This window comes from Hypanus sabinus, chromosome 12 (genome assembly GCF_030144855.1).
Source record: "Hypanus sabinus isolate sHypSab1 chromosome 12, sHypSab1.hap1, whole genome shotgun sequence".
NCBI lineage: Eukaryota > Metazoa > Chordata > Chondrichthyes > Myliobatiformes > Dasyatidae > Hypanus > Hypanus sabinus.
Window position 1 is genome coordinate 28,722,492 of NC_082717.1, and position 13,620 is coordinate 28,736,111.

Consider the following 13,620-nt stretch of genomic DNA (forward strand, 5'->3'; position numbering starts at 1 on the left):
GTCTTGTGACATGTGTTGTGAAATTTGTGAACTTTATGGCTGCAGTACAATGCAATACATAATATAGGGAAAAAACTGAATTACACACATAGGAGAAGTAATTGATAAGTTTGTGGCCTAAAGTAGGAGAAGATGAGTTATACAGCTCTCGTTACATGCACATGGCCTAGTGGATAAGACATCAAACTAGTAACCTGAAGGTCACTGGTTCGAGCCTCAGCTGAGGCAGCGTGTTTGTGTCCTTGAGCAAGGCACTTAACAACACATTGCTCTGCGATGTCACCAGTGCCAAGCTGCATGAGTCCTAGTGCCCTTCCCTTGGACAACATCGGTGACGTGGAGAGGGGAAGGCTTGCAGCTTGGGCAACTGCAGGTATCCCATACAACCCTGCCCAGGCCTGCGCACTGGAAACCTTCCAAGGCGCAAATCCATGGTCTCACGAGACTAACGGATGCCTAATAATAATACATGCACATGCAGGTCTACTCTGAGTGATTATGCAGAAAATTTGAAGTTAATAACTCATCGGGGTGCTTGATAAGTTTGTGGCCTAAGGTAGAAGGAGATCAGTTATTAACTTCAAACTTTCTGCATAATCACTCAAGGAGTTGAACTGCATGTACACGTAATGAGAGCTGTATAACTCATCTGTGTCTACCTTAGGCCACGAATTTATCAATCACCCATGCCGTGGACACTTTCTAGAGGTCCAAGATCTGTATGCTTCATGACCGATGGACTAAGTGTGTAACTGTAGGAGAGGACTATGTTGAAAAATAGATGTGCTAGGTTTTCTGAAATTGATTCCTTCTACCTTAGGCCACGAACTTATCAATCACCCCTCGTATATCAAATGGTTAAATTAAATAAGTAGTGAAAAACATAAATGAGCACACCTTCAGAGTTCCAGGATTTCGTCGCTCTGAGGATGTGCTAATTCTAGGCCGGTGCCCCTGACTGAAGCATTGCAGGAGAACACGGAACATTGGGAACTGCGGGTTAGCTGCCGGGGGTTGTGTGCCCAGAGAGCTGCACCTATTTAGTGTGACTCTCTGTGTGAAGAGCTCAGAAAAAAGTGACACAACAGACTTCTAGCATTGTAAATTAGCAAGTTGTTTGTTATGCCTCCCCTCTTGCTGTGAAACGGGAACACCTCTTTTTCCTCTTATTGGGAAGAGAGAGCGAGCCTGTGGTATGTTGAGTTATTGGGTGAATGAGTAGTTTTTAAGTTACTGCAAGTTTGTGTCTTTATTGATGCCCTGCTGCACACAAGTGCTCAGTGGAGGGTGCTGATGCTTTTGTGCTGGTGGGGGTGGGGTCGTTGCTATGGCATTGCGTGAGAGGCCAAGTTGGGGTTGGGAGGCTTTGGGGTTCTAATGTTCTAACTGTCATTCATTCTTTGGAGCATACCTCTGTTTTTGTGGATGCCTGTGAAGAAAAAGAATTTCAGGATGTATATTGTATTCGTTTCTCTGACATTAAATGCACCTATTGAAACCTAAATAAAAACAAATTTAGTGACGTAGTGTTCATGGTTTCAATGTCCATTCAGAATCAGATGGCAGAGGGAAAGAAGCTATTCCTAAGTTGCTGAGGGTGTCCCTTCAGGTTTCTATGCCTCCTTCCTGATGAAGGGGGCATGTCTTAGATGGTGGGGTCCTTAATGATGGGTGCCACCTCTCCTTAAAGATGTCTTGAATACAACATGTCTAGTACCCATAATGGAGCTGACTAATTTTATCACTCTGTCCAGCTTACTTCGATCCTGTACAATAGTTCCCTCCCCCCTCCCTGCCATACCAGACGAAACAGCCGGTCAGAATGCTCTCCATGGTACATCCATAGAAATTTGAGTATTTTAGGTGATATTCCAAATCTTCTCAAACACCTAATGAAATATAACCACTGTCTTGCCTCCTAAAGAACTGCATCAATATACTGGGACCAGATTAGGTCCTCAGAGATATTATCAGGAACTTGAAATTGCTCACTCCCTCCACTTCTGCTCCCTGTATAATGTCTGAGCAAAGTAAAATCGAGAAGAGTTTAATAGAATGTTGCAACATCTTGGAAGACAGATGATATGACTTTAATGTGCTCTGTATTCTTTGGAAAGGCACAACCTTAATGAAGTCTTGTTTTAATGTTCTGTCAATCCCATCTCCTACCATCTCAAATGTAGGTAGGGTGACCTTTAGAAAATTAGATCTCAAGTTTTTTTTTCACAGCAATTTGAACATTCACAAGTAGTACTGCAACTGGAACATTTGCTACTGGGTGTTCTATTACTGATGGCTAGAGACTGCTGCATAGTCCTTGATGACCTACAAAGGCAAGAAACTTTCTTAACTGGTGCACAGATATGGCTAAAGGATTCTTCCATTCTTGTAACCAAATTATCCAAGTTTAATTTTTTTCTGGGAAATAATTCAGTGCAAAGAATTATTTTATTTACTGTCAAAGCAGCTGTGCAGGTTGACTCTGTGGTTAAGAAGGTATATGGTGTATTGGCCTCCATCAGTCGTGGAATTGAATTTAGGAGCTGAGAGGTAATGTTGCAGTTATATAGGACCCTGGTCAGACCCCACTTGGAGTACTGTGCTCAGTTCTAGTCACCTCACTACAGGAAGTATATGGAAGCCATAGAAAGGCTCCAGAGGAGATTTTTTAAGGATGTTACGTGGATTGGGGGCATGCCTTATGAAGACAGGTTGAGTGAATTCGGCCTTTTCTCCTTGGAGCGAAAGAGGATGAGAGGTGACCTGATAGAGGTGTAAAAGATGAGGAGAGGCATTGATTGTGTGGATAGTCAGAGGCTTTTTCCCCAGGCCTGAAATGGCTGCCACAAGAGAACACAGGTTTAAGGTGCTTGGGAATAGGTACAGAGGAGATATCAGGGAGAAGTTTGTTGTTTTTTTATATAAACGCAGAGTGGTGAGTGCGTGGAATGGGCTACTGGCAACGGTAGTGGAGGTAGATACTATAGGGTCTTATAAAAGACTTTTGGATAGGTGCATGGAGCTTAGAAAACTAGAGGGCTATAGGTAAACCTAGTAATTTCTAAGGTAGGGAGATGTTCGGCACAACTTTGTGGGCCGAAGGGACTGTATTGTGCTATAAGTTTTCTATGTTTCTATGTTATATACCATATGTCTTGTGAAGTCTAAAACCATGGAATTGAAGATGATCTTTGGACAGAAGCCTCTCAATGGGCTTCTTGATTTATTCCTTCCTCAATTCCTAAATCTTTCCCTTGAGACAGAACTATTTGCTTTGGTGCTGGGAATAGATGGAGTTAAAGACAGAGAGTTGTGTGAACATCTGCTTTCAGGAGTTGCATTAAAGAGTGAAAGGAGAACTAAGTGTTGGAATGTTGCTTAGAAGACCCTAGAGCACTGTATTCATGCCAATATATTACAAGACAAAATAGTGCAATTACAAATAGCAATTGAAGTGTCAGATGGTAAGGTTAATGAATTTCATCAAGTTATTGAACTAAATATGTTAAATATCATGAAGATTGAAGAGAACCTGTAGGTCTGTACCACAAGAGACTAACTGATCTCACAGGAATCTCATAGACCTTGGTATAAGCACCAGTCCACAAACCATCAAGGACTTGCGTATAGAAAGGTGCCGAGAAAAGGGCAGCAATATCATGAAGGATCCTACTCACCCTGCTCATGGTCTGTTTGTCCCATTCCCATTAGGAAGGCTATGTCACATCCATGCCAGGACCACCAGATTCAAAAGCAGTTACTACCCCCAAGCCATCAGGATGATCAACACCTCTGCTTATTAACCTACCCCAACCACCACTACATTCACATCATATACCATCACCATATGTACATACAATCAGTCCTTGTATATAAATTATTTGTACATTGTTTTATAGGATTTCTTTTACATTTATGTTTATTGTATTTATTTTGCCGTCTTGTACTAAAGAATGATGAACAACCTGAAATCCTGTAAAACCAAAGGACAAAACTATATATTAAATGGTATGCATGTTAAATATCATGTATGGCATCTAATATTAAATTTTAATTCAAATATTTTGCAAATTTCATCAGTCAACTAATGACAGAGGGACACAATGGTTGTGAAAGCTGCTGTGGAAGGAAACTGAACCAGAGTTTCTCTTATAAAGTGCTGAGTGAATGAATCATATAGTCAAAAAAATCAGTTTGCTAATAAAAACATCAACATGTGGATTTTAAAATAAAACTTCCATTAACAAAGTAAAGGCACTCAGCCAGCATATTTGACTTCAGAAAAGTGAAATTCGAGGAAACATGTCTGCATCCACTATTGGGTTGATAGAAAAATAAATGAAATATTAGAGGACAGGGAATAAGGCACCAGAATGTACTGTTGTTAGCCGTTAAATCAGAAGGCTGCTAAAAAGCCATGAAATACTTGCCTATATTGACTGAGGCACAGAATGCAAAAATAGGGAGGCTGTGCTATGACTAAGTAAAATATTTGTGTGACATTGAGTCACTATCTCACATAAAATGTGACAGCATTAGAGGGGTTGCAGAAGAGACTTAAAGATGTTGCCAGTGCTGGCAAATTTTAGGGAAGCAAAGGCTGAAAAGGATTTAATTGAGTTGTTCAGGAAGAATTTATTTACTTTGGCAGCAAGGTGAAAAATGAGGGGTCCCATCTCCAAGAATACACATTTTTGCTTGATGTTCAGATTTCCTTGTAAAATTAACACAAGAACATCAATTCCTACCATTGTGACATTGGTGAAAAACTGCTTCAACTAGATTCAGACAGGAGTAGAAAATGAAAAAAATAATCATACCAGCAGATATTAGAGGTTGCATTCTTTTAAATTATAATATATACATTCATCTATAAATATTAATCCTGACATTCACAGATTAATAAGACATTATAGATGGTGTCCTTCACTTTCCTTTTCATTTATTTTCAGGGAAATATGTGATAACTTACATCTTTTATCAATCCCAGAAAATGCATTTCAGGGAATGAACAATGAATCCTTGACACTGTAAGTATAACTTTTCCACATGCAAGGTGTTCTCTGCCAATATCATTGACAATAAGTTGAAGTTTAAATTGCATGATGCAATGTTATGTTAATGTGTCTTTTTAGAGAGTTGAGGTTCGGAATTTGACCTTGTGGCATTTCATTTACTAGGGGGTAGGCTAATGAAGAAATGGAGATGTTAATATTTTCCAGTGTTGAAGTACAATTACAATCTGCCTCTTCAATACCATACTACTCAGAAACTGAATTCAATAAACACTGAAACAGATCAGTAGATTTATTAAGAAAAATTATGATCTTATTTTTAAAATCCTGAAACAATTCCCTTTAGATTGGGACAACAAAGATTGTGGATTCAGACATGGGTATTACAAGAAATCCTACCATCATTTCTCAGACTTTCCTCTATAACTTTGACCTTTTGCAGTTGTTTCCTTCTCAACACTGATCTGATTCCACAACCTATAGACTCATTTTCAAGGACTCTACATGTTCTCCATGGTATTTACTTATTTAATCATTATTATTCTTATTTGCGCAGTTTGTCATCTTTTAGGGATTGGTTGTTTGTCATCTTTGTGTGGAGCTCTTCTTTGTTCTACTGTGAATACTCACAAGAAAATGAATCTGAGGGTAATATATGGTTACCCATGCTCTGATAATAAAATTTCTGTGAACTTTAGAACTGGAATCAAATGAGCTTCTTCGGAGTATTCCTTCCAGTCAGGTCCTCAGCTTAATATTTGCTACTTTTGAAATGTGAACTTAAATTATATTAATATTTTTCTTTTTCACCATGAAATTATCTTGCTCCTTCAATTATATCATTTGTAGTATTTGAATTCAATAACTATTGAAATTGAGGTCCATTTGTCAACATTATGAATTTGTTTACAAAATTCCTTAACAATTGCCTTATGCACAGATTGATATACTGGAGCAAATGTTTTTCACTATCTTTGCCTTTAGATTTTCCTGAGTTTAATTCTTGTTTAATTCAAATGTCTAACAACCTGATGTGTCTGCCCTGCACTGACACATCACCCTCTTGCTTCTCAATCAGGATTTGGGTTCAAATCCCAAGACTGGAACACAAAGTCTAGACTAAACACTGCAATACTGAGGAAGAATTATGCTGTTCATGCTGTCTCCCACAAAGTCTGAAAATGCACTCTGCCCAGCTCTGGATTTATCTACCTTAATATGCTGCAAGGCCACAAATAGCCCCTCCTCCTTGGTGATGTGATTGGTCCTCCAAAACATCCCAGTTTGTTTCCCTTATCTTTGGGCAGCCACGATTTTCTCCTCCACAAAAACCAAAGATAATTTTTTATTAAAAACTTCACTCATCCCCTGCAGCTCAAGGCATGGGCGGTCCTACAGATCTCCAAGGGGACCAATTCTCCATTGCCACCTTTGTTTTGCACTCAATATTATTGTGGAACCTACATCCACATACAAAATACTGGAGGGACTTAGTGGGTCAGGCAGCCTCTTATGAGGAATCAGTAGTTGATGTTTCCGGCTGAAACCCTTCATGGGACTGCCATGCACACCTGCTCAAGTTCCCACAGACTATGTGGGTGTGGTCTATAATCGAGCCACACGAGAGTAACCATCTTTTTTTCTATGTACAACCCACATGGCCTCACTAGAAAAATCCCCCAAGAATGTCATCTCCAAGTAGTGGTGTTACATCTTCACATCAAAAAGACAATGCCCCTTATCAAGTACACAACAAAGTCAGCATATGCTGGAACCCCCAAAGCAACACACACAGATTGCGGGAAGAACTCAGGGGGTCAGGCAGCACCATTGGAAGTGAACTAACAGTCAACATTTCAGAGACCCCTCTTCAGGGCTAAAAAGGAAGGAGGAAGATGCCAGAATAAGAATGTGGAAGAAGGGGAAGGAGTACAAGCTAGAAGGTGATCGTTGAAGCCAAATGGGTTGGAAAGATAAAGTACTGGAGAAGAAGGAATCTGACAGGGGAGGAGAGTGGAGAAAGAGAAGTAGGCTGGGCACTGGGGGAGGTGATAGGTAAGTAAGAAGAAATAAGAGGCCTGAGTGGGGAATAGAAGGGGGGGGGGGAAGGGAAGGGATTTTTTTCTTAAACCAGAAGGAGAAATCGATATTCATGCCATCAGATTGGAGGCCTCCTGGAGGGAATACAAGGTGTTGCTCCTCCACTCTGTGGGTGGCCTCATCTTGGCACAAGAGAAGGCCTTGGACTAACATGTTGGAATAAGAATAAGAATTTAAATGCTTGGCCATTAGAAAGTTCCACTTTTGGTGGATGGAGTAGAGGTGCTCGATGAAGCAGTTCCTCCCTCCAGTTTTCGACAGGCCTCACCATTGTAGAGAAGGCTGCATCAGGAGTACTGGGCACAATAGATGAAGCAAGCAGGTTCGCAGGTGAAGTGTTGCCTCACCTGGAAGGACAGTTTGGGCTCTGAATGGAGGTGAGTGAGGAGGGGAATGGACGTAAGTGTAGCACTTAGGCTGCTTGCAGGGATACATGCTAGGGAGGGATGAATGGACAAGGGAGTCATTGGGGGAATGATCCCTGCTCGGGTGGGGGGGGAGGGGAAGAGGCAAAGATATATTTAGTGGTAGGATCCCTTTGGAGATGGGAGAAGGTGGAGGATATGTTGAATGTGAAGGCTCATGGGGTGGTAGGTGAGGACTGGAGGAACTCTATCACAGTTAAGGCAGTATGAAGATGGATGAGCACAGATGTTTGTGAAATGGAGGAGATGATAACTCCTTCTTTTTGAGATATGGGGCCCAAAACTGCTGACACTATTCCAAGTGTGGCCTGAGTAGTGTCGTATAAAGGCTCAGCATTATCTCCTTGCTTTTATATTCTGTTCCCCTTGAAATAAATGCCAACATTGCATTTGCCTTCTTTACCACAGACTTATCCAGTAAGTGAACCTTTCAGGAGTCTTGCACAAGGACTCCTAAGTCCCTTTGCACCTCTGATGTTTGAACATTTTCCCCATTTAGATAATAGTCCGCACTATTGTTCCTTTTACCAAAATGCATTATCATACCTTTCCCAACACAGTGTTCCATCTGCCATCGATGTAGCCATCAGGGAGGCTTTGAGGTAGACTGTGAGGTTCCCTGACTTCCCACATTCTGCAGGAGTACTCCACTGTCTTAACTACCATCCTGCCTATACTGAATCAAGTACTAAATACAAACAGCAAAAATAAAACTTTACTTCTTACCTTTGTCCTTCACTAAACTCATATCTCACAAATTCTACTCCAAGAGGCCATTACTTAATCTTACCTTTTTTTTAATTGATTAAGCTGTCTTGCAATTGAACTTCCTGCTCTCACTATAAGCAAACCACCTAGGCCTCCTGCTCCCCATCATCACATTGGAACTTCTTGAAGCCTTCTGTACTACACTAGCTCACTGTTGCAATATCTGCTCTGCCTGAAGCAGCCTTCTTTCTATTGGCTGCAGAGAATTAGTTAATTAGCCAATTACCTATTAAATAACAGTTAGGTGACTTTCCTTTTTTGAAGACCTGTAAAGTGAAACTCACCTGCAGGCACTGAGACTGGATCTCTTTTAAGCTTATCTGCTCTAAGTCCTAAATGCTGGAAAGTAAATCTTGCCTTCAAGCACCAAGACTCACCTCCTTAAACCTTGCTCCAGGTCCTGAGTAATTTATGCATTTATTTTATTGCAAACTATTTCTCAATCTCTGGTCTCACTGGGTATTTGAAAATTGTTTAAAAACAAATACCAAATAAATACTAGCTATAAATAATGAAATGGTGCAGCTTATGCCATGAGGCAGAGCAAAGCAGAGTGGACAGAATGACTAAAAAGATTCAGGGAGAAGGTGAAACATGAAGCAGGGTGAATGACTCAGGTTGCCCCTTATGAATGAGATATTGTTAGCATTTTAGAACGTAAATGAAACATGGTCCACCTTCATATCAATCCTTCCTCATACATTTGATTAATTAGCATTTACTAACTTAGTTGTGGCTTGTTGGTTTAATGGTACAAAATTTGAATTTAATCAGTTACAAGTATCACATAATTTCTTGGTGAGCAATCTAGTACCTAAAGGGTGACTCAGGTTGTGGTTCTTTAAGGTTGTTGTAACCGGTGGTTGTAGTGGGGATTAGCTCTCGTTACCAATTAAATGCTCCCAGTGGTGTGCACCTCAGATAGCCTCTGACAACCAAGTCCACTTCCTGGCCTTCGCGTATGACTTAGCTGCTAAGCCCGGCAGAACTGTTTCTACTGACAAGAGAAGGGGCAAAGGCAGGTTACTGGTGCTGTAAAACTAGTAGCTTCAGGCATATGGGGCTCATCGGCTATGGTTGGCAGCTCAATTAGGAGAATTAAAACTCTGATCTCAAACCTCCGCTGCCTTGTGGCTAAACCCACTCATGGGGGAGGCTTCGGGAGGGCAGTACAGAGCTGGAGCCCTAAGGCAGTCCTATGTTGCTGACTGGCAACTCCTGCATTGCCACTGGTGCCAAGCTGAATCAGTCTCTGTTGTTCTTTTGGATTCATCAGCTGTGTGGAGGGGGGGTGGGCCTGCTACCTGAGCAACAGCTTGCTCTCCATATCGTACTGCCCTGGCTTGCATACTGCCTTGTGTATCAAGTAGGCAGTGAGAATGCAATGTCCATGGCCAATCCTGACCAACAGAGAGCCCCTGTGACTCAGGAAGTGCAATGCACAAAATACGATACACTATCAAGGTGTCTTTACATAATGCTTTTTTTATTTTAGAAGCGTATGAGTCAATAATCTTGCCAAGTGCTACCACTGGACTTGAAGTGTTTGGACGGGTGTGATAATTACCAAACACCAACAAATTTCAATGGATCAGATGGAAAATGTTTGATTTATTGCCATCATTTTGCCCATGTGATAAGTAGCTATTTGTGAAGTCAGTTAGATTCAAGTGAAGCATGTGCAAGGGGTGGCATTCTCATGTGTGATGGGGATGCGAAGTACAAGGCTAAACTATTGTCATTTTGTTGCTGATGACAGCACCAGCCTACCCATCATCAAGGACATACTGTATATACAGAAAGGTGCTGGAAAAGGGCCAGTAACATCATGAAGCATACCATCCACCCTGCTCATGGACTGTTTATTCCACTCCCATCAGGGAGGAGGCTACATAGCATCCACGCCAGGACTGCTAGATTCAAAAACAGTTAGATTCCCCGAATAGTAAGGCTGATCAACACCTCCACCCACTAACCTAGCCCTCTACATCCCCAACTACCACTACTATATTATTTCCTTCAGGCACCTTATGTACAGCCACTCCTGTGCCTAACATTACTTTATGGACATGCAATCAATCTATCAATAAGTTATCTTATGTATTTCTATTTATTATTTTTTTAATTATTGTGTTATTTGTTTTATTGTGTTTTTTGTGCTGCTTCAGATCTGGAGTAATAATTATTTCATTCTCCTTTATACTTGTGTACTGAAAATGACATTAAGCAATCCTGAATCTTAAATAAAACAAATTTTAACAAAACTTGAAAGCTCAGTGCAATGTTGATGTCTGTTAAGAAGAAATAGTACCTACCTGCTTCAAGCAGGGTTTAATTATACCGGTGCCCAAGAAGAGCGTGGTGACCTGCCTCAGTGACAATCACCCAGTTACATTTACATGCACAGTGATGAAGTGTTTTGAGTGGTTGTTGATGAAACATACATGCTCCTGCATGAGAGGTGAAATGGATTCACTCCAATTTGCTAACCTGAGCAGCAAATCCACAGCAGTTGCCTTGTTTTCACTCAAACCTGGAATATCTGGACAGCAAAGGTGCATACATCTTATTGACTACCACTCAACAATTGATACCGTCATCCCCTCAATATCACCTTTTGCAATTGGATCCTGAATTTCCTCACTTGTAGACCCCAGACAGTTCAAATTAGCAACAACATTTCCTCCACAATCTCCATCAGCACAGGTGCACCACAAGGCTGTGTGCTTAGTCCCTTGTTCTACTCACTTTGCACTTAAGACTGTGTGTTTAAGCACAACTCCACTGCCATATTCAAGTTTGCTGATGACACCATAGTCATTGACCAGATCAAAGATGGTGATGAATCACCATATAGGAGGGAGATTGAAAATCTGCCAGAGTGGTGTCATAACAACAACCTCTCACTCAATATCAGCAAGACCAAGGAACCAATTATAGACATCGGGAGAGGGAAACCAGAGGTCCATGAGCCAGTCCTCATTGGAGGATCAGAGATGGAAAGGGTTAGCAATTTTAAATTCCTGATTTCAGAGGACCTGCCCTGGACCCTGCACAAAAGTGCAATCATGAAGAGAGCACTGTAGCACCTCTATTTTCTTAGGAGTTTGTGAAATTCAGGATGGCATCTAAAACACTGACAAACTTCTGTAGATGTGGAGTGAAGAGTATATTGACTGACTGCATCACAGCCTGGTATGGAAACAACAATATCTTTGAAAAGAAAATCATGCAAATGTAGTGGATTCAGCCCAGTACATCATAAGTAAAGCCCTCCTAACCATTGAGCACACCTACACGAAACTCTGTCATAGGAAAGCAGCATCCATCATCAGTGATCTCCACCTCCCAGGTTATGCTCTCTTCTCACTGCTGCCATCAGGTAGAAGGTAGAAGAGCCTCAAGGCTCACAGGACCAGGTTCAAGATCAGTTCCACTATCAGGCTCTTGAATAAAAGGGGATAGTAACACTAATCTTCACTTGCTCCATCATTGAAATGTTCCCATGACCAATGATCTCACTTTCAAGGACTCTTTAACACATTGTCTCATGTTATTTATATAGTTTGTTATACAGTTTGTTTGTTTTTTGCACATTGGTTGATTGTCCATCTTGCTGTATGCAGTTCTTCATTGGTTCTGTTGTGTTTCTTTGTACTTACTATGAACGCTCACAAGATAATAAATCTTAGGGTATTATCAGATTACACCTATGTCAATATATAATAAATTTCACTTGAACTTTGAAAGCAGCCATCCAATCTGGATACTCTCTTTTCTCCCCTCTCCCATCAAGTAGAAGATTTAATAGCCTGAAAGCATGCACCACCAAGATAAAAGATGGTTTCTATCCCACTGTTAAAAGATTATTGAATGCTTCCATAGTATAATAAAATGGGCACTTGACCTTAAAATCTACCTCATTATGATCTTGCACCTTATTGTCTACTTGTAGCCATTGCATTTAATTCTGCATTCTGTTATTGTTTTACCTTGCCCTACCTCAAATCACTGTGTAATGATTTGATCTGTACAAACAGTATGCAACATAAACTTTTTACTGTATTTTGTGAGAATAATAAACCAATTCCAATTGACCAGAGGAGGCCATTTGATTCCTCAGGTCTGTGCCAACTCACAAGTGATTAATTCCATTGGTCCAGTTTCCCTGCTCCTTTCTCCCCTGCATTCCTGCATGTTCTTTCACATAAGTTTATCAGTTCCCCTTTGATTTTTTTTTTGCCATTAACCTACTCTGAATCCTACTATGGCTGGTTAACCTATCAGCACATCTTTGGTTCATGTGAGAAAACTGCAGCATCCAGTGGAAACCCATGCATTCACACAGAGAACGTGCATAGATAGATTGAGAAAACATCTGGCCAACAAATGGTTATCTCATGAATGACTAGTGATTGGTGTGGTTTGGAGCCTATTGACCTAATTTCCCCTGCAGCTGTCTGAATGAACATTGTACAAATAAATATGTCATAGGTGAGCACTTACGAGCTATTTCTGCATGTCATTTTAGAATAGGAATTGGCTGGATGAAGATCCAGAGTGATGTGATTCCTCATGAAAAAATAATCTTACTGTGTTCCACTGCAAAATCATCAATGTTTCAGTCTATAATATCAAAAATATTAATGCTTTGAAATTTTTTGAGAATGCTCATTTAGTGTCACCTGTGTCCAATGCATGAAAAATGAATAATGCAAAGAAATGAGTTCAATGACCAGATTTCATTAAGCTGGAGCCTGGCTTGTGTACATATCCTTCCATTAATCACACAAAGGCTGGGGTAAAGGAATGATTATTTTGACAGAACTCTATAGGGTTTGCATTGTGCTAAGGAAGAGTTGCTAACAATTACAAGGGATGGAAGATTTCACACAACTGCCTTGGGATTTTCCAGCTCATAGGGCTTGGGACACAGGGCCTACACATCCCAACAGATAATAAACACAAAGTATACTGCAGATGCTGTGGTCAAATCAACACTTACAAACAAGCTGGGTGAACTCAGCAGGTCGGGCAACATCCGTTGAAATGAGCAGTCAACATTTCGGGCTGAGATCCTTCGTCAGGACTGAAGAAGGAGGGGGCAGGGGCCCCATAAAGAAGGTGGGGGGGGGGTGGAAAACCAATCAGGGGAAAGCTCAAGGGGTTGGGGAGGGGAAGCAGGGAGGGGATAGGCAGGAGAGGTGAAGAAGGAATCTAAGGGGAAAACTCTATAGGTAGTAGATGAAGGCAGAATCATGAGAGAGGTGATAGGCAGCTAGAAGAGGAGAAAGAGTGAAAGTGGGATGGGG

The 13,620-nt window shown here is 41.0% G+C and overlaps 1 protein-coding gene across 1 annotated transcript in view; it reads left to right on the plus strand.

Moving 5' to 3' along the window:
• LOC132402725 (lutropin-choriogonadotropic hormone receptor-like) overlaps positions 1 to 13,620 on the plus strand; it is a 223,806-nt gene that overhangs the window by 191,916 nt on the left and 18,270 nt on the right. Inside the window, exon 6 of the mRNA XM_059985690.1 lies at positions 4,953 to 5,030. Coding sequence (XP_059841673.1) covers positions 4,953 to 5,030 — 78 coding nt within the window. The remainder of the gene's footprint in view (positions 1 to 4,952; positions 5,031 to 13,620) is intronic.